General features: G+C 38.9%; 1 protein-coding gene across 1 annotated transcript in view; it reads right to left on the reverse strand.

The window, feature by feature from the left end:
• Positions 1–22,610, reverse strand: part of ACVR2A (activin A receptor type 2A) — a 98,532-nt gene that overhangs the window by 7,264 nt on the left and 68,658 nt on the right. The window contains exons 5-10 of the mRNA XM_079783245.1: positions 15,045–15,188; positions 10,514–10,657; positions 8,972–9,117; positions 7,120–7,234; positions 4,376–4,514; positions 848–978 (exon numbers count right to left, since the gene is read on the reverse strand). Of these exons, the coding sequence (XP_079639371.1) occupies positions 848–978; positions 4,376–4,514; positions 7,120–7,234; positions 8,972–9,117; positions 10,514–10,657; positions 15,045–15,188 (819 nt within the window). The remainder of the gene's footprint in view (positions 1–847; positions 979–4,375; positions 4,515–7,119; positions 7,235–8,971; positions 9,118–10,513; positions 10,658–15,044; positions 15,189–22,610) is intronic.

Raw genomic sequence — 22,610 nt, forward strand, 5'->3', positions numbered from 1 at the left:
CAGTTCATGTTGTGACCCTCAACCATAAAATTATTTTCGTTGCTACTTCATAACTGTGATTTTTCTACTGTTAATGAATCATAATGTAAATATCTGTGTTTCCTGATGGTCTTAGGCGACCCTGCTAGCAGGTTGAGGACCGCTGCTGTAGAGCCTGAGACCATCGGAAAACAGATATTTACATTACGATTCATAACAGTAGCAAAATTACAGTTACGAAATAGCAACAAAAATAATTTTATGGCTGGGGGTCACCACAACATGAGGAACAGTATTAAAGGGTCGCAGCATTAGAAAGGTTGAGAACCACTGCTATAGGAGGTCTACATTAACAATCAGCATTTCTATCTTGCAATTAGAAAGCTATTCCTGAGAATGCTCTACTTGATTTTATCCATGATCCTGGTTATATCTAGACCAAAATAACCACGACAATACGGTCCCATCCTGTGCCCACCTAGTCTCTAGTTTCAGAGCATCCTTATGAATTTTAAAATCTTGCAACCAAGGAGAGAACTGGGTGTTTCACTTTTTTAAATGGCATCATATAGGAAGGTGGTGATCAGCAGGGTTACCCCACCACCCGCAGTCTTGCTCAGAGCCAAGAGCTCCTTTTCCAAACAGGAGACATGCTCATCTGCACAGGACCACAGAGGGATGAGAGCCCGCAAGGCCCTAGGACTGCATCATCTCCCCTGTGAGTGCACAATCTTCTTGTTTCTAGAACACAGTATTCTGATGAAGATCACCTCCCAGAAATCATCCCAGAAATGTGCAGAGGTGTAAATCATTCCTCTGCAAAGCATTTTATTGGGATTTCATGTGACAAGCTAACTGCGTAACTTACAGCATGCTTCTGCCAATAATCTCTTAAAACGGGCCTCTTCTTTTTATGCACAACAACTTCCTGCATGTCTTCAAGAGATGGATGCTGGCCGATCTCCTCCTCAAATGGCAGCATGTACTCATCTACAGGTCCTAAAGTGTAAATAAAAGGGGGAAAAAATCTTTTAATTCAAATTTCCCTGACATCCAAAGTGAACAAACTTTAAAACACTATCACATTTCCCAGCTGTTACATGCTGCAATGAAAGAAGCACTCTCAACCAGACTTACAGTATGACCCAAACTCTAGCTTAGGGGAAGTCAGGAGGTCTGACTTGGCATGTGAATTTGCAAAGGCCTGTAAGGAGCTTTCTTAACCCCTATATGAGTTCTGGTTATCTCCATGTGTATGTAGGACATAGGGAACCACTGATATTTGCAAATTGCTCTCAGGTACCCACTCCTCTTGCAATTCATATCAGTGGTGCTGCCATTGCTGAAGCCTGGGTTCAGTCTGTTACAACCATCTCTAATCTATGAAATGCTCAGACTCCCAACACGCTCCACATGAAGGGTCTGTACCTCAGAGTCTGCCTCCTCTGCCCTCACAAGAGCTGACAAAAATACATTGTTTTTCAAATCAAAAACACTCTCCACACAAGGTTGCCAACAATTCAGAATGTGGCTTCACAGATAAGCAAGATCTCTTCAGTAATATAAGTGTTTCCTGGTTTCTTAGACCTACTCAAGCAGGAAAACGTAGTCAGGAGTTAATAACTAATATCTGATGCACTTTTCTCCTGATCAGAAACTTTACATATTTATTTCCATTTTACTTTCACAGACTGAAGGTCAGGTTACATCTATTTTACAAATAAGAAGGAAGCTCAGAAAAGTTCCCTAATTTGCACAAGGGCATACAGCTGTTAAGTGTAGAGTTGGCATTTGAATCCATCTGAATGACTAAAGTCTGTGCTTTCTCCCCTTGACAGAAGCCTGTCACTAATCAGCAATTTCAGTGTCCAGCTGTGTCTGTACGTAGACATAAACCTTGTACAAGCTCTTTAAATGCACTAAATTCTCCTGAAAAGAATTTAAGTCAAACAATAAGGCATGAAGAAATGTAAGCACTTCTGATGCCTGGTCACAGCCTCCCCTGAACACCTGCAGTGACAGCCCTGTCACTCTAAGGCGTCTATTCCACCCCTCCTCAGAGTGTGGTCCAGGGCGGCAGCACTGGCCTGACCCGGTACACCTTGTAACATGTAAATATCAGGCCCAACCCAGACCTCCAGTCAGAATCTGAGTCAACAAGGCCCCCAGGGGTTTGGTATACTCATTAGTTTGAGAATCACTGAACTGAATCAACAATTAGATAACAAGAAATTTTAAAGCACTCACTTTAGCAATATCCACACTGTCCTCTGCCCCAGTTTCTGCCTAAGGGTTAGAAATGCCTGACTGCAATTCAGTACTTCACAGCACATGCCAGGCATCCAAGGAATGTGAGCATCCATACTTTTCCATAAAAACTTCCCTGGTAAATCCTCCCAATAACAGCAATTTTCTCAATGTAAACTCCCATAACACTTCCTTACATTTAGTTCTCAGGTGTTACATTTATCCAAAAATATTTACTGAATATCTATGTACCAAGCACTGGGCTACACAATCCACACTTACCTTACTCTAGAGTTAATAGTCCCAGAAAAAATCTGCCACCTTAATGAAACTGTACATTACTTAAGGGCGGGGCCCTGTGTAACACCATATCTAATGGTTCGCTTTGTAGAGTTCATATTAATGAAGTTATGAAATACTAGAGGCCCGGTGCACGGATTCGTGCACCGGTGGGGTCCCTCGGCCTGGCCTGCGCCCTCTCACAATCCGGGACCCCCTCAGGGGGTGTTGGATAGCTGGTTTCGGCTCAATCACCACAGGCCCGATCCAGAGACAGGAGAGAGCCTGATCCCCACAGGCCCGATCCCTGCAGGCCCTATCCAGACAGGAGGGAGCCCAACCCTGTGCATTGAGCATCTGTCCCCTGGTGGTCAGTGTGCATCATAGTGGCCGGTTGACAGGTCGTTTGGTTGTTTAGACTTTTATATATATAGACTAGAGGCCCAGTGCATGATTTAATCATGCACCTGGTGCACCAGCTGGCTGTCTGTCCGCTGGTGCCCCAGGCCTTCCGAAAGCCTCCGGCACGGCGGAGGCTTTCGAAAGGCCTTGTGCCGGCGCAGACAGACAGACAGCTCCCCCACTTTGGCTTTTGCTTTTGATCGCGGGGGAGCCGGCTGGCTGTCTGTCCGCCGGTGCACCAGGCCTTCCGAAAGCCTCCGGCGCAGCCATGACACAGACGCTGAGCTCGCGGCGCCACTGGCCCCGCGAGCTCAGCGTCCTGCTGGCCCAATCAGCTACCCCGGCGACCCTGAGTCCCGCCCCCTGCGCCTCCTGCTGGCCCAATCGTGGGCGTAGCGGAGTGATGGTAATTTACATATTACCATTTTATTATGTAGGATATTTTCCTATGTTATAAACACAGGCTAAATTGGTTGTACCTTTTAAAATATTCAACAGTTTCTATGGTCTTTCACAATCCACGGGAAGTTTTTAGGCAATTTTAAGTTAAAATATAAAACACCAGATCAAGTTAATTTACATTTGTTTGGGTGTTTAACAAAGTTTGCCTTATATTCTCACATGCAAAAACTGTAACATAACTGAAGGGAGTAGAGAGGCTTTGCGAAGAGCACTAAGACCAAGTACTTACTTACAGCACTATAAATCTCACACTAGGAACTTAGTATTCAGATTTATTATCAATCAGTCAATGCAAGTATTTATAGGACGTGAACAATGACCTCACTAACAAGAACAAAGAACATGAATCCTTAGAACCCAGGTGCTGGGCAGGCAAACATTCGCAATAATGTCTACATCAGATCACACTTTCAAAGCTTTAAGGAAACAGAATTTAACCTGTGGTATATCCACACGCCTGCTCGGTTATGTGTCACAGAGGACAGACTGGTTAGTCGGCTATATGACAGACTCAACCTGAATGTCCTGGGAACAAAAGTCTCAACTCTACATGCATTTCCTCTGGCCAGAGGAGTTGACTTAGAACCTGGGGCAGGACCCACATGAACTAACAGCACAGCCTTCTCCCTACATCTGGGTCAGAGTTTCAAATCTAGGTTTTACGATTTACCACTACTTTGAGGCTAAAACAGGCAAGCTACTTAATTTCTACTTAAAATTTGAGCCTCAAATTCCGCATGTGTAAAACTGAGATAATTACTACCTCCAGTGGTGTTTTAGGAAATAACCTAAAGCTATGTGAAGTGCCCAGCAAAACATCTGGCAAGGTGAAGGACCCGTACATCCTGCCTCCCTCTCTCCCCTGACTCCTGAATTCTCTAAGCTACCACCTCCTATTTTTAAAAAATTAAAATGTGTACTTTAAAATATTACCTTTAGGTGTAATCATCCCTTTTCATACATGTGTAGTCATATATATCTTTTTTAAAAATGTTTTTTCCCTTACCATCTGCAGCAGTACAGCGAGAAGCCAGTTCCCATAGGACTAATCCCATGGCGTACATATCTATCCTCAAAAATGCATCCCTTTGGAAGTTTATAGCACCCTCTAATACCTCTGGAGCCATATACCTCCGGGTACCAACCTGAAAAAGATGTTGAAAGCAAATAGTACTCATTCATTAACTTTATGAACTAACATATTATACTTTTGTAAAAAATAATCAAAACCATATGTGGTCTAATATCAGATAAGGTAACTAAGTTATAACCACCAGACTACAAGGTCAAGCAGAATTTATTCCATTTCAAGTAATACAACAGCCAAGACACTCACTGGAAAGAGCAGAAGCATCCATCAGTAAGGGCGGATTAAACAAATGGAGCATAAGCAGCTCTTAAAAACATGAGGTAAATCTACAGGCTAGTCTAGAAAGATTTCCAAAAACACTGCAGGATGAAAACATCAATGAACAAAGCAGTATATACCAAAGTCCTTTCTGGGTACACTTAATAAATATATCAACATCATGCTAGTATAGGCTTAGAATTTTTCCCCTCTTCTGGAACTAATCATAAGAAACTGAACAATAATTGTGGGGAGAAGGATGAAAGAGAAAAAAACTATATAGTTTTAATGTATCTTTTTTTAAAGTGCTTTAAGGGTCTCTCTTTTTCTGTATTAAAAAATAATAAACTAATAAACAATACAAAATGTAAAAAGAATTAGCTAAAAAAAGGGTGAATAAACTTTTAAAAGTCTATTTGTACAAAATCTATGTGTTTATTTATTCATGACTTCTGTCTCAGGTCTTTTACCTTTCCCTAACAATTTGGTATTTCTTAGTAATGTAACAATGGTTACTAAGCTAGTACAGCTAGCTTTGCTTGGTGCTTGACAACATTCATAGATTGATGTTTAAAAATCTGTGTGATAGCTGGGTAGATTCCAATCCACTTGAGCAGTAGATCTAGGAAATACTGGCATTTCCAAAAAGCTCCATTCTTAAGTTACTGTGATTTCTGGACTAGAACTGCACAATTATCTGCAAATATACTGATAATAAGAACAGATTACTAAGAGCCTAAAGTTCAAGTTTTTAATTCATTTAATAAGGAGAATACTTTAGAGAAAAAGAAAGCTTAATATTTTTTTCTACTTTAAATAACTATTTCAATGGTACAATTGTGTAATACATAGAATGTGTAATAACATGCATTTTTCTATTTTCTGGTCCATGAAATCTAAAGTCAAGGAACAACTGATATAAGTAGTTATTTTAATCTCATCATGTAACCCAACTATGAGGGTGTTAAAAGATATGAATGAGTTCCACATTCTTTTCTTAAAAAAAAAAACAAAAAAACACAAAAAAACAAACCAGGGTACCAAAGGAATAAACTATTCACCAAACTTAGTCTTATGATAATCGACCATACAATAAGCTCAGGTGTTTAATCCGTAGGCTTCCTGCACAATCTCCCTCTCAGTAACTTTCTCCACAAAACTGCCTTTGTTTCCAAATACATTTGATGTCAACCTTTCGAGAACTATGACTGCTGACCATGGCTCCAAACTAAATTCTTAAATCACTAGTTACTGCCAAAATTTGTTATGTTGTGGTTATTTGAGAACTGTGTTCTTGGAAGTTAATAGGATATGCTGAGGGGAAAGAAAGCTGAGAATTAGATGTTCAAATAATTTGCATAATTTAAAAGATGAAGAAATAATCATACCAGAGCCTAAGTCATTAGGCTTTGTAAAAAAATGTCACCTTTCAGGTCAAACTGGTTTTCCTGATTAAAAGGTATTTTGCAGCCTTAACCAGTTTGGCTCCGTGGATAGAGGTCAGCCTGCGGCCTGAAGGGTCCCAGGTTCGATTCCGGTCAAGGGCATGTACCTTGGTTGCGGGCACATCCCCAGTAGGGGGTGTGCAGGAGGCAGCTCATCAATGTTTCTCTCTCATCGACGTTTCTAACTCTCTTTCCCTCTCCCTTCCTCTAAAAAATCAGCAAAATATATTTAAAAAATAAAATAAAATACTTTTTTAAAAAAAGTCATCTTGCAGGAATGACAATACCTTTGCTATTTGCTAGCCTCACAGGTTTCGAGAATAAAGTGTATGGATAATGTTCTTTTCCTTTGGCCTTCTTAAAGGTTCTCATTACTGAGATCTCTGTGCAGACCTTGACAAGAGGTAGGATCCTCACTCAAGGCTTTACAAGTGTCCTGAAATGTGGAGAGAATTCAGAGAAAGGCTATAGAGCTGATTAAAGAGTTGGTGAAAGAATAAAGACCAAAAAGCAAGAAATATAATTGTCTGGAAAAATGGGCAGATCTTAATGCAATGTAGCATGAATAGTGACCGAATATTCTTCCATTCCCTCTTAAGGTAGTGAAAGAATTAAGTTAAAACTGAGTTAATACTAAGAACTCCCTCAGAATGTGTCTATTAAAATGTGTTTGATTCTTCTTTGATTAGTTTTTAAAATAGAATCCCATGACATCTGTCTAGGCTATTTTTATGAAATGCTTGTTCTAAACCACTTAAGGTCCTGACAATCCTTCACCATCCTATGAAAATGTCCTCCTTAGCAAATTTAACATGTTACTCTTAAGAGAGCCATTTTATATTAGATCCCAATTTAATAACCACCACAATAATTTCAGACCAATTCAACCCAGATATGCCATACTAAGAAAATATGAGACAAGATTTTTTTCTTACAGTTTATAGTGATCATGCTTACCTGTCCATGAGTATCACCTGCAGACTTGCCAGCCTCAAACTTTAACGCCAACCCAAAGTCAGCAATACAGGCTGTCAGATTGTTTTTCAACAGCACATTTTTACTTTTGATGTCCCTTGCAAATAGAAAGATGGACAAATTACTCAAATTAAGTTTTAACAAGGTACATCTTATAAAAATTTTCACTGAAAGTGGGAAAGAGAGAGACTAGGTATGCTATAAAAGAATAGTTACTGGAAATTATGAAATGCAAAAAAAAAAAAAGGAGTGGGAGAAAAAGCTTAAGCAAAGTCTCCATATAGCTGAAGCACAAGAAAGAGTACAGGGACAAACTCCTATTTATAACATGGACAATAAGAAGGAATTCTTTCCATAACACATTTTTATAAAGAAGTGCCATTCCAAAAATACTATCCAGCCTACATGTTATCTATGCCATTCCTACCTATCAATCATAAAATTGCTGTTTTCTAAGATAATAAAAACACATCAGAGTTTATTGTTAGAAACTCACATTGAAACAGAACATTAAATTTAAGAATTTTCAAAGAATAGCTTAATGGGGGCCTTCTGCCTATTGGTACAGGCCTACATTTTAGAATGGTCCCTTATTTTAGTGGTTCTGACATTCATCAACCTGGTTGCAGACAAGCACCTCCAGGAATGTATAACAGATAAAAAAAATTTGCACTATGAACATACCCTGCTACAATTAGATCCTGGTGTTCTGAAAAGAGTAATTGTTTTTTAAGGCAATCAGATGTCCTCTACACACCAGCCTCAACTGGTTCATCCTAGGAATACTGTACCTGAGCTGAATACATCTGTGCCATGAGCAATGGTTAAATTTATGTGTACAAAGACCAAGAGTGGGATAGAGGAGACACAGGGAAACACCCACAAATGTTACAAAATCAATCAGTGTTAGACTCAAAAAAATTTATGGATGCTACTCCTTATAACCTTTGGGGGAGGAAAGTTCATTTAGTTCCCTGTAAGATGCGGTGAGGTGAGTAAAAATCCAGGAAGAGGCAGTTAGACTGAAGAGAGGAAGGTGAGAAGAAAGGGGAGTTATTTCTGAGGTGGAAGTTTGCAAAATCAGAATCTATGTTACAGTTGGGTTTAAAGTAATGCCTCCCAGCAACCTAAAACACCATCTGGTGCCACTCAACTAAATATTTGTTAAATGCATCAGTTCATACCCAATTTTAAAGCAACCATTTTTAAATTGAATGCCAGAAGACAAATTGGTTTCATGTTCAAGGAAATTAAATACACAATGACAAACTGAATCCTATGTTTAAGGAAACTAATGTTTTCCCTTTTAAGGAAATGATAACTTTTTTGTCCAAGTACTGTTTCTTCCCTAAAAAAGGCAACTGAGTAAAACCAATTGTTCTGATGATGCCTCCTTTCACCTCAGCTCAAGTAATAATCATTCAAAATGAAAGCAAAAAAAAGGGCACTCCTTAGTTATATCCATCCCCCTTTTACCTATTTATAATCATCTTTGAAGTCAATCATGTTTTGAGGTTAAACAAATTTACCTTTTGCTTCAGAGAAAATACACTTTTATTCTTAACCATGCTTCCAAGAATAAGACTAATTAAAACATAAATCAATAATAAAGCTAGTGATGACTAACAATTAAGCTAATAACGTTAATATATACATTTCCAAATTACTTTCTGGCCAATCTCAAAATTAATTTGAAAAACAAATGAAATCATTCTGCCTCCTATAGCATAACTAGATAACTAGGGGAAAAAATAAATTTTGTTCAGGGGATTAAAAGCTTAAGTAATAAACAAATACTGAATTATTTGGGAAAATAATATAAATTTAGCTCTACCTGTGAGATATGGCGGGTTTGTGGCCATCTTTTAGGCCAGGTATATCCTCATGTAAATATGCCAATCCTCTAGCCATAGTTTCTGCAATATGACACAATTCATTCCAAGAGACCACATTAGCCTTAAGAAAGTCTGACAGTGAACCCTAAAGAAAGGGGAAAAAACACAACTTAAGCTCTTGACAAAAGCCGTATGTATATGGAGACTTTCCTTTTTACTTTTAAGAGGTTATGGAAGACAATATATTTTCCTTTTGGTGAATAATAATACCGCAAAACCAATTTACAGTATCTGGAATGGTTCAAGCTTCACATTAATAAATATTTGACTAGAAAAAAATACCACTCAATTTTAAAAGTTTGCTACAAGCACAGGCAGTCAGTCAATTTCCCCCTATTTAGAAGGCAAAAAAAAAAAAATATCTAGTTTCAGAAACTATTTAATGACTATGGAGATGTTATATCAGAGGACTAGGAGAGCATAAAATTAAGACACATAAACAACAACAAACATAAAGAATCCTCTCAGAATTACTGCCATCTTTTTGGTTAAGAATTAAGAGAGGTAAAAGAGCCAATTATATCTGACAATAATAAACCTGACTGCCAAGGAGAACACCACAATTTCCTATATCATTAATGTATATTTTCATACTAACTCTGAAAGTAGAAAAAATGAGGAAAAATTGCAAGTGTGCTTTGGTAATAATTACCCTACAAATGAGTGACAAAGATCAGGTAAATTTCCTAATTCTAGTTTTGTCACTAAGCTATACTGAGCAAAGTTTTAAGAAACAAAATTCAAGCTGAAAAAAAAATATGGTTCACGTAATCAAAATGGATGGTAAATTTACTAAGCATCGATTATCCTATATAAGAGAAGCCTAATATGGTAAGTGTCCTATTGTCTGGTTGGCCATTCCACCAATCAAAGTATAATATGTTAATGATATGCTAAGGCTGCTCAACCGCTCGCTATGATGTGCACTGACCACCAGGGGGCAGACAGTCAACCAGTCGCTATGACGTGCAATGTGCAATGACCACAAGGGGGTAGATGCTCCAACCAGTATGTTAGCTGGCTGCTGGGGTCCAGCCAATCGGGACTGAGTGAGACAGGCTGGACATGCCCTGGAGCCCTCCTGCGGCCAACCTCCCACATCCCTCCCCGGCCCTGATCATGCACCAGTGGGGTCCCTCGACCTGGCCTGCGCCCTCTTGCAATCCGGGACACCTCGGGGATGTCGGAAAGCCCGATCCCGCAGGCCAGGCCAAGGGACCCCACTGGTGCACGAACCTCTAGTACTAAAATAATTATTTGTAAGAGAGGTAATTGCAGCACAAGATATCAGGGACAAAAGACTGGTTAACTAGAGGGTTAGGTAAAAGAATTGCTATCTTTAATAGATATTACTTATATATATTAACCTAGTAGAATATACTATTCCCAGAAAAAATATACTATTCCCAGAAATGTGTAACCAACATTAGGTAGGTAAACCAACCCTGACTTTACTGAGTTAAAACAGAAAGTAGTTTTACCTTTTCATGAAATGCTGTGATTAGCCAAAGATCCACATCAACACTGGTGCCTCGTTTTTCTGCACCAATGAACTGTAATATATTCTCATGCTTCATTCCAGGCAAACTGTAGACTTCATATTCATTTTGCCATGACTGTTTGTCCTACAGTCAAAAAGGAAGAATAGTAAGAGTGCAAAGAATAGAGGCAATAAACCATATCTAAAAAAAAAAGTTACTCAAGTTCTAAGGCAAAAAAATTAAAAATAAAACATAACTATTAAAAGATTCACCAGTTTTGATTTTTAATAAAAGCACACTCTGACAACAGGTAAGAGTTCCATACCAAATGTCTGCCCTCCCCTATTCCCTCAAAACACACTTTTCTGTGTTTCCAGTTTGTAAACACAGGAGTTGCTCAGAAGTGCTCAACTTCAATATCTAACCTTGGACACATTCTACTTACAAGTTAGCACTACAGTGTAATTTCACCATGGTGTGAAGTTACTTGTGTTACTATTCAGAATAATCTCCCTGGGAGATGAAATTCAGGTAGAAAGACTTCATCTAATTATGAAAAAATATTTTAAAGAATCTCTATATATAAAAGCCTAATATGCTAAGTGTCTGACTATTCGACCATTCGACCAGTTGCTATGACACACACTGACCACCAGGGGATAGACGCTCTGATCGGTAAGTTAGCTTGCTGCTGGGGTCCGCCGATTGAGACTGGGCGAGACAGCCCCAATTGATCCCGAACAGGACTGGGCAAGATGGGCCGGACACACCCTGGAGCCCTCCCATGGGCCCTCCCCGGCCCTGAACGTGCACCAGTGGGGTCCCTCAGCCTGGCATGCGCCCTCTTGCAATCCAGGACCCCTCAGGGGATGTCGGAGAGCTGGTTTTGGCCCTAACCCCGTAGACCAGGCCAACAGACCCCACCGGTGCATGAATCCATGCACTGGGCCTCTAGTAACATAATATTAAACACTAGAGGACTGGTGCATGAAATCTGTACACTTGGGGGGGTGGTCCCTCAGCATGGCCCGCACCCTCTCGCAGTCCAGGAGCCCTCAGGGGATGTCCAACTGCCACGGAGGTGGGAGAAGCTCCTGCCATTGCTGCTGTGCTCGCCAGCTGTGAGCCCAGCTTCTGGCTGAGCAGCACTCCCCCTGTGCAAGCACACTGACCACCAGTGGACAGCTCCTGCATTGAGCATCTGCCCCCTGGTGGTCAGTGCGCATCATAGCAAATGGTCATTCCACCATTGTCGCTTTGCATATTACCCTTTTATTATATATGATTCTTAACAAAATGCTTCTAATACCCTATAAAGCCAACAAGAGCACAATGGAGTATATTTATGCAATACAATAATTTAAAATACAATATTCTCATTTGTGCCTGCAAGTGATCCATGCCCACTACATATCAAATTATAAAATATTTAGTTTCCATCCACAATGAAAGGATAATAAAAGCAGAAGGCATGACTGCATAATAGTTAGGGACCCTCTGGATCCAAACTATCTGAGACCTTTGGCAAGTTAATAATCATTAGCAAAATGAGGACTGTGCACAGGTCAGCGGGGGGAGGTCCCTCAGCCCGGCCTGTGCCCTCTCACAATCCAGGACCCCTCGGGGGATGTCGGGCCTAAACCATCAGTCGGACATCCCTCTCGCAATCTGGGATGCTGCATGCACCAGTGACCATACTTTTCATACAGGTGAAAGGCATCTTGCTGTTGTGTGGGCAGCTACATTTTTTGCCCCGATTATAAAAAGTAGTACATAACATGATCCTTCTGAGGCAGTAGTGGCATTTTCCCCATCTTATGGGTGGAAAAAGTGAAGCAGAGAGAAGTTAAGTAATTGGCTTTGTCACACAGTTATAAGTGTCAGAATCAGGGCTGACCACAAAATGTGCAAGCCAGAGTCTATACATGTCATCGCTGCATCATCCCGTTTCTTCAGGGTTAAAGTAGCCTTGCCAGATTTTAATTTTTAAATCTAAGAGACTGTTCCCAATATATAGGGTAGGGTCCCTAAGCCTGGCCGGCGATCAGGGCCATCTGTGGGGCAACTGGTGGGGCAATCAGGAGGGGCCCCCACTGGCACCTCCCTTGGCTGGTGACCTGGCAACGCCCGCTCGCCGACCAGCCTCATCCTCCAATCCCCCTGCCGCCCACTCACCAGCCCTGTCACCCTGCCACCAATGGCAGGGCGATTGGGGAGTGGCGCTGCCCGCTTGCTGGCAGGCCCCGCCCCCCAATCACACCGCTGCCGCTGGTTGCCTCTCTCTGCCCGCAGGCACCCGCCTTGGCTGGCCTGGCGCTGCCCGCTCGCCGGCCCCTCCCACCACTGACCGGTCATTCCATAGGTCATTCTGCCATTCGGTCGATTTGCATATTAGGGTTTTATATAAATAGACTAGAGGCCTGGTGCACAAAATTCGTGCACGGGGGGGGGGTCCCTCAGCCCGGCCTGCACCCTCCACAATCTGGGATCCCTCGAAGGATGTTCTACTGCCGGTACAGGGATCGGGCCTAAACTGGCAGTCGGACATCCCTCTCATAATCCGGGACTGCTGGCTCCTAACTGCTCACCTGCCTGCCTACCTGCCTGATTGCCCCTAACCACTCTGCCTGCTGGCCTGCTCACTCCCAACTGCCCCCCCTGTTGGCCTGCTTACCCCCACCTTCCCTGCCCACTGGCCTCCTAACCCCATTGCCCCCCTGCTGGCCTGCTCACTCCAAACTGCCCCCCAGCTGTCCTGATCACCTTCAACTGACCCCCACGGATGGCCTGCTCGCCCCCAACTAACCCCCCTGCTGGTCTGCTTACCCCCAACGGCCCCACCCCCCACCAGCCTGATCACCCACAACTGCCCTCCCCTCTTGGCCTCTAACAGCCTCTACCTCAGCCCCGCCACCATGGCTTTGTTCAGAAGAACGTCCGGAAGGTCTTCTGGAAGGTCTCCCAGTCTAATTAGCATATTACCCTTTTATTAGTATAGATAAAGGTCTGGTGCACGGGTGGGGGCTGGCTGGTTTGCCCTGAAGGGTACCCTGGATCAGGGTAGGGGTCCTGCCGGGGTGCCTGGCCAGCCTGGGTAAGGGGCTGATGGCTCCCAGCCCCTCCTTTTTTTATTTTTATTTTTTTCAGTGCCTCCTTGAGCGGAGGCCAGGGCCAGCTAGAAGCAGGTATCTGGGATTTATTTATCTTCTATAATTGAAACTTTGTAGCCTTGAGTGGAGGCCAGGGCCGGCCAGGGTGGGCAGGAAGCTTGGCTTCCTCCACCGCCAGGGGCAACCCAAGCCTCCTGCTGGCTCCAGCTCCGTGGCCGCCGCCATCTTAGTTGGGTTAATTTGCATACTCGCTCCTGATTGGCTGGTGGGTGTAGCAGAGTGATGGTTAATTTGCATGTTTCTCTTTTATTAGTGTAGATATGTATATTGTGTGTTTTATTATAGGTATGGATAATAGATGGACACATATTAGTACTCATATATGTAAAACACCTCTACCTGACACAATAGAAGCATCAAATAAAATATTAGCTACTATTATTATTAATCTTACATTAATATCACCCAAATATTTGTGAATCTTGGCACAACAGAACAGACTTTTCCTCTGAGAACTAAACTATATAGTATCTGCAATTCTACCAAAAAGAATAGTAATAAACTTTTTCATAGACTCTAAGAAATAAGCTTTAGAAGAGTCAAGAAGGCTAAAATCCAGGTATATTACAACGAAGAAGTTGGTTATATTGTAACTTTGGAATAAGGAAGATCTACTGTCTAGGTGCAGTGGTGAAGCCAGCATCATCCAACCCAGCCAGGATTGCAATACCATGCATGGCTTTAGCCACAGGGGTGTAGACACGAGAGAAAGGGAAAAGGAATCATCACAGATCTATACCACAGTCATTCTCAATGGAACAAAACAAAACAGAAGATATCTTAGGGCTGCATTAGATCAGGGTTTTCTGAGGTCAGCCCCTTTAAAAAAAAATTTCAACAGTAAACCAATTATTTGCAGTGTTGATTAACTGCCTCTGAAAATTCAACAAGCAATATCTGAAGCTATTAACACTCAAAATAGGACAAAAATGAATAAGTTTGATAACATACTTCCAAATGGCAATTCTGAAACCAAGCACATTACTCCTTCATTCTTCTATTCACTTTTTTTCTGATTATGTCAATGGTATATTAAAAGTTAACCACCCAGACATTAATTAAATTTTTATTAGAATCTTCATCTTCACTTTGCATTTCTTTAGAATTTTTAGTGGCAAAAGATCTCCTATATGTTCATTTATTTTAATTCCACCACTCCAAAAAAACATAATGACTAGTGTACCATTAATTCCATTTCTCAGATGAGAAGGCAGACTTAACAAGGCGAACCGCTTTCCCTAGTACCACAAGAACCACCTTGAAACATATGGCTTGTATTTTCAAACTGGAGTTACAAAGACCAAGCCAGTTGCAACCTTTTAAAAGTATGTGTGCAGATTAGAAAACTATAATAAGCATACCTGTATTGGAAATATTTTCACAGCTACATATTCATTGAGCAACTGGGCTTTCCAGACACAACCAAATCTTCCCCTTGCTTTCACTTCTAGTAACTGCAGTGGCTTCAAACCTAGTAATGGAGAAGGTGGGGGTGGTCCTGGGTCCTATAGATAAATAACAATAATAATATTAAAAAGCAGCACTTGATACATATCTCTCTAAATGTAAGGGGAAAGGTTGAGTATACTGAGGAATCAATTGACAGAAACGGTAAACACATACAAATGACATTAACTTCAATCTTGCCCAAACTGAGTTCTCAAGCATTCCTAATTATCTATAGTAATCACAAGGCAACCAACTTGAATTAAGAGTTCTCAGAAGAACATCTGGCAATATTGCTATGTATGTATAGTGGAGAAAAAGATCTAAAATCTTTTTGATGCACTGTCACTAATTTTCCTGACTAAGACTTTCTGTGGCCTCTAGGATACCAACAGTATTTCAACGGTTTCATCCAGGTTGATACTTCCTTACAGAATGAGGATTCAAAAAGTACCAGAAACAGCAAATTATGGCTGTGTCTCAAAGAAAACTTGTCCTCAAAATCCACTACTTTCCCCAATTGCTCTCTAAAACGTTTCTTCAATTAATCTCAGAAATACCCACAGTGATTCTCAAATGCTAAGCACATAAAAGAAATGTCAGTTAACGTTGCTATAGCCCAACTGTTCCATTCATTCTAATGTTTCTACCTATTAACAATTCACCCTTTGCTTATAATTATTTCCCAAAATTGATCTGAGATAAAAATTATTAGTGTTCTGGGACTGACTGGCAAAGAAAGTGCAAATAATAATCAAGAAAGTGAGTGGTCATCCTGGTAGGTGATACAGACTTTAGGTAAAAGAAAGAGAAGTGAGTGTACCGCTATAGTTAACTTTTTTAAATGGAGTAAATACAAATAGGAGTATAGCATTTACAAAGGATAAGGGAATCCTCCCTATACAGACTGGAGTAGCAACCCTTCACTGAAAGTATTTTATCAGTTCAATATCTGCAAGGAAAAAAAGACATAGGAAGCCTTTTGGAAAGTTTCCCGAAGAAAAAAAAAGTAATAAAAGTATTTGAAGGGCTGCATAATGAGTATTATAGGGAGCAACTAAAATTTCTGTGACTACAGCAACAGACATTATGACACTGGTGGCACATAAGACACGTGGAAATAGTATGTCACCCCTATATTGATGCACCTCTCTCTGCCTCCTCCCCTTGCGTAAAGAGAAAAGATCTCCTCCTCTTCTAATGCCTCAAGACTGTTAGTGCGCCCTTCAGGCATTATTCAGCCCACCAGTGCCACTAGAGATTTTAAAAAGTTAGCCTCTACATTAGAAGAACCCTTAAGGATAGAAACATTGCAAGGTATTAAAGAGAAAAAAACATGTAATTTCAACTAAAGTGGAGAATCTTTTACAAAACGGTTTCAGAATTCCTATTTTTTAAAACAGTAAGATAACTACAAGACTTCCTGTGACTCATTTCAACCACAGGTATTTATTTTTTTAAATGTCTACAGAAGTTGTTTTTCCATCACATATTCAAAACATGAAAGGTTAGCAAAGCTGAAGAGTATTTTTGTTTAACAGGGACGAATCCAGGAAGTCAGATATAAATCTCATAGACGTATGCCCCTAAAGTTATTATCTTCAGTAGGAGAGGACACAAGGATCCCCGGAAAGGTTTTGGTAAAACTAAACCCTCCCTACCTCATTCTCTGACTGATCATTTAAACTCTTAGATTCTACTGCTAAGAGTTTGTTACTTATGTGAATGTGGAGTCAGGAAGGGGAAAAAAAAAGTTGAAAACTACTCTTCTAGAGGCAAAGAACTCAGTGCTGAAAATCCAAGAATTATTGGATAAATGCATAAAAGAAAATTTATGCTAACTAACTGAAAAAGTTCAATTTGAAAAACTTAAAGTAACTAAAAAATTAATGTCAATGATTTTCCCTCCTTTAGAGGTAAATTAGAAAACTTGAATTTTCAAAGCTGGGATGCCAAAAACTAAAATATACAGATAAGGGCTGAAAGCTGAAGGAAAAATAACCAGATAAAGGGTAACATGGCTCTAAATTTAAACACTATGATTTTTAATAACTTATATATAAATTAACTGATAATGTCTCTGGATAATATACATTGCCCATTCTCAGTTCTAGAGTACCATCTACCTGGAAATGATGTCCATAAAACAGGATTTGGATTACTTAATTCACAAATCAAATTAAGAATATGTCAGCAGTACAAAACATGATTTAACATAACATTAATCTTAATTTTAGGAAACATAATAAATTTTAATGTCTATGCTTAGAAATAAAATAATTGAGTGTTTTCCAAATGCAAAGATAAACTTCAAAGTTCCCAGGTTTCCAAGGTTCTGTTTAACAAGTTTCTAAGCTACCATTATTTCATTGATAAATCTTAGATAATTCTCGTAATGATATTACCATTATATCATAGCCTGAAAACATAACCACTGTCAAAATTACTTATAAGTAAAAAGCTTAAAAAAGAACACTGGCCAATTTTCAAAGGGGGATAAAAAGGTCTTCAAAGGTACATTCCTATAGAGCATCAAATAAGAAATATTATTTATAAATAACATCCTATAATACTTAAAAGGCTGGGTTAAAAAACCAGTACCTATAATAGGTACCACTATCTGAAATCTATAACATCAATCAATCAACATATCTTTTGCTTTTTCAGTGAAAAATCAGTAGTAGAATGTTCTTCTGTTTCATACTTTTAAGTTCTTTATTAAGCTTTAACTGAATCTCTAATATTATAAGAGATTTTCAGTTTATTAACATCATTATACTAATTTACCCACACAAAAAACAATGCTCGATTCTAGAAATAAAGATTTATACCTTTAAAGTATATGAATACCTGGGAAGACTAATTCAGACTTAAACTTCAAAATGACAGCAACATTGTAATGTTATCTGTAAAATAGGAATTTGCCCTGCCATGCAGAAAAACTACTTTCAGGTGGGAACAGCTATGAGGACTGCAGAATTCCTAAAAAATCTCCCTTAGTCTCTGGTTGTTTTGCAGTATCCATACTATTTTTGCAGTTTAAAAGATACGCATTAGAACATGGCTCTGATTACATCCCTTCTTTACCCATTTGTATGTGAAAATTATGGCATCGTGAGACATCATGTTATGAAACAACAAATGACTACAGCTGGAAAAAGTGCCTCCCACCCCAACACAATAACACTGCTATAACCAATACCTGAATACATTGTTCAAAGTAAGAACTGCAAAGAAGTTTGTGATCATTTTACTTATTCTGAATTCTCCAGATGAAGGCTGAACTCTAATTAAAGTTTTAAACTACCACACAGCAAAAAATCAAGTTACACTTCACTAGCTAGTCCATTTGCTATAGATGTCAAAGATGAAAGAAACTACCTGAAAATATAGATTTCACATTGAAAGATAATGGATTCAACCAGAAGGTCAGCCCCTGTCAAAGGTGAGGACATGCTGACATTTAAGCTAATGATGTTATATAAAAATTAACCAATACAAAGATTTTAAGACTAAAAATCTTGCCATTAGGTGTTAATTTCTAATCAACTAAAACAGTTGTGTCTACATTCCACCTCAGATAAGTATAAATATTGTTAACAATCCATTAAAACCAAAAACTATTACTATGGCAAATCAATCATGTTTTCAATACCAAAAGTAGAAAAAAAAAACTTCATAACATAAATGTATAAACTATAAAGGATGCACAATAAAGCAGTAACAAATAATCTAAGAACAAAATGTTTAGTATGCATCCACAAAAAAAGTTCCACAACCATAAAACAAACATCAATGCATCTTACCTCTATCATTATATGAAAGGCGTGCTTGTGAAGAAAAAACACAGGCAAAAGAAATTACGATTTATATCCAGAATGAAATGAAAAATGACACATCAGTTACAAAAGTGAAGGAAGAAGGACAATGATTTAGCTTTTTAAAAATTGGCTATGATCCACTGTATAATATTTCTAAAATGAGACTTGGGAACACTTTCCTTATAAAACAAAGGAAAGTAATATTTAAAAAAACAAACTGGGACATTACCTATCAGACATTACCTATCAGATAGATGACTGTTGTATAACCCCGAGTTACCTGATTGGATGGACTTCAAGCCAGTAAATAAACTAAGCCAAATCTTAAATAACTGTTACTTATTTTTCTAAGAAGTTATAGTGTCTTAACTATAAGAATACAAAAAGTAATTTAATTGAGAAGAAATGCATTGGAATTGACTTCTGGACACCAGAGGGCAGTATTGCCTTTAACAACATTTGTAGGAGCAGCACTATATAGCTCAGACCACACTCTCAGACAGTTATCTTCAGAATCTCTAGAATCTCTTACTTCCTGAACATCCCTTTCATCGAAGGCAGTAGAAGCATAACAGTGAGACAGAAAATTGTTTCCGGTGCCAATGTGAATGTGTGCAACAATACAATAGGGTAAAAAAAAAGAAGAAAAGGGAAGACTAAGAAGGTCAGAATTAAATAGAAAGAGTGACAGACCAGGCCTACTACTATTCTACTTCCCTAGCCACAGCAACAGTAAAGAATTCAAGCAGTGGTGGCCCTGAGAACAAGTATCCATACATACTTTTCAATCTGAGGACACTCATAGAGAACAAGATTTTCAATGCCCTAGTCATCACAAAAGAGGCAAGGGCCCAAATTTAAAATTAAGAGAAATACTGTCACCAGTGTAAAGGAAGGCTATGCATCCCTCCAATCACTGATCATATTCTCCAGTTTCCAATATTTCTACAGAGAAAAATAGCAACAACGAAAAAAGATTTGACAGCTCATTTATCTATACCAGTTGCTTAACTAGATTTTTGCCTTCTTAATTTTTTCCTGTGACAATTCAGGATTATTTATAATTCATCTAAAAGGCTTAGCTAATCCTACTACTAAAACATCTTATCAGTACTCCAGAGTAAAATTCATTCCTTGTAAGAAATACATGCCTTTATTGGCTTAACTAATCCTACTATTAAAACATCTTATCAGTACTCCAGAGTAAAATTCATTCCTTGTAAGAAATACATGCCACATGAATAACTAGACTATAGCTTCCCAAGGTTTAAGCATCTCTCAGGTTTTGTTTTCATACAGGTGCTTTCAGAGATAAAGATGCCACTGTAATAACATTGTGCAAGCAGGTGCCATTCATGAACCTTATCAAAAAGTATAAACTTATTCAATGTACACATTAGAATAAACTATAGAATGATGCAAACTAAACAAGAGACACCAAGAACAAGCCTCAATGTATCAACGTTATAAAATAAAAGGGTCCAAACAGAATCCAAAAAAAATAGATTCACCAAAATACATAAATATATAGAAAGGAACCAAACAAAACAGCCTGGATTCACAACATGGAAAATGGAACTTGAATGTCACTAACTATAACTGGAGATAGCAGTGAAAACCAAATAAGCACATTAATGTCAAATAATTAGGTTTGCTGAATAAAATTCTTTTACAAAAGACTACCTTAAGGGGAAAAAAATTAACTGTCAAACATCGGAAAGGAATGAACAGTACTTCTCTATGATTCAACAAATCTTTACTGAGTGCCTAGTTTGTGCCAGGCACTGACTATCCAGGCTCTGGTGACGCTTACTATAGTGTAGGTAAAAAAGACTAAACTAATCAAAGATTACACTCATAAATGCATAATTATAAAGAACAAAAAAAAGGAATTCAGTATCTTGAGCACCTGTAAGGAGAAACCTGACTTAAACTGGCAAATTAAATAAGAGAAGATCTTCCTGAGAAGAGGATCCTTGAGAATGGAATAAGTATTAGAGCTAGGAAGATAAGAGAGAGCATTATGCTAAGCAAAATAAGCCAATTAGAGAAAGATAAATATCACACGATCTCACTCATTTATGGAATATAAACTGATGAACAAAAACAGATCCTGAGACAGAGAAGCATTGATCAGACCGTCAAACCTCAGAGGGAAGGTAGGGGAGGGTGGGGGTAAGGGGGAGAGATCAACCAAAGGACTTGTATGCATGCATATAAGCCTAACCAATGGACACAGACACCAGGGGGGTGAGGGCATGAGTGGGGGGTGGGGAGAGATAAGGACACATATATAATATCTTAATCAATAAAGAGAGAGGGGGGAAAAAAGATAAGGTACAAAAACAACATTAGGACCCATCCTACATTTCTGACTTGCGCAACCAAATGGTTATTGGTTCCATTTACTAAGAAACAGGTTTGAGAGAGAGCACTATCCTTGAATGTTAAGTGCTTAGAGACATCTAGGTGGAGACATTTAGTAGCCAGTTAGATATACAAAACTGGAATACAAAGAAATCTTCCTAGAAATAGGGATTTAGGTTCATTTACATACTATAAATATATATGATATATATATACATTTTCCCCTACTCAAAAACTTCTTAGAACTATCAGGAATTAAGAAGCCCCTACCCAAGTATTTGAAAACTGATAAATTCTAAGTTTATCTCCTCTTAGTCATCTAATTATCTTACATTCTAAGAAACTTTACAATCGCTAATTATAAAAAGACTATTGCCAAGTAGATAGAAATAGAATCTATAAAGAAATAACACAGTGTGTGTATGAGGACAAATGTTTCTGAGCTAAGGAAAGCAAGACATTATACATTAACAGATTCAATAATAAGGATACTGTCAAATGCACAGCCATGATTCCAATCCAAATAGAGTTTCAAAATTCTTGTGATATATCAACTCCTACTTCCTACAGTTTCTCTCATCTAATCCTTCTGAAAGCAAAGCAAAAACAGACCAAGGTGGATGAAATTAGAATTCTGAACACGTTCCCTAAGAAGTTGTTAGTTCCTTAGGGTAGCCAGCCCTGAGGTTAAAAGTCTGAAAGAGATGTAGGGATGCCCATTCTCCTTTTGGTTACTGCTCAGTAGCATCAGATTTTACTGGTATGAAAATTTTTTTGTTCATTTCAGCACGTGTATTCTGCAAGTTAGGCTGAAAAAAGGAAAAGGACCATGCTATACATTAATATATTGTGATATGGTAAAGTGGTTATGTTTATCTTTAAGTCTACATATGCTCACTATAAAAACTTTTTAAAATGTAATTTATGTACTCTGATCCTTACCCTCACCCTATTTTAGTTTTTTATGAACCCCACATTATTTACAGAAATAAGCCATTAAATTAAAATTAATTCAATGTATTTAATCCTTGGATATAAATGCACAAGCATTTTTGCCAATAAGCAAACTGACTCTAGGCCAACTTATTTACCTACCTTTGTCTTGGTTTTCTTATTCTATAAAATGGATTTAAAACAGGACCTAAATCAGGCATCCTCAAACTACGGCCCGCGGGCCACATGCGGGTGTTTTTGCCGTTTTGTTTTTTTACTTCAAAATAAGATATGTGCAGTGTGCATAGGAATTTGTTCATAGTTTTTTTAAACTATAGTCCGGCCCTCCAACGGTCTGAG

Source organism: Cnephaeus nilssonii (genome assembly GCF_951640355.1).
Source record: "Cnephaeus nilssonii genome assembly, chromosome: 10".
Classification (NCBI taxonomy): Eukaryota; Metazoa; Chordata; class Mammalia; order Chiroptera; family Vespertilionidae; genus Cnephaeus; species Cnephaeus nilssonii.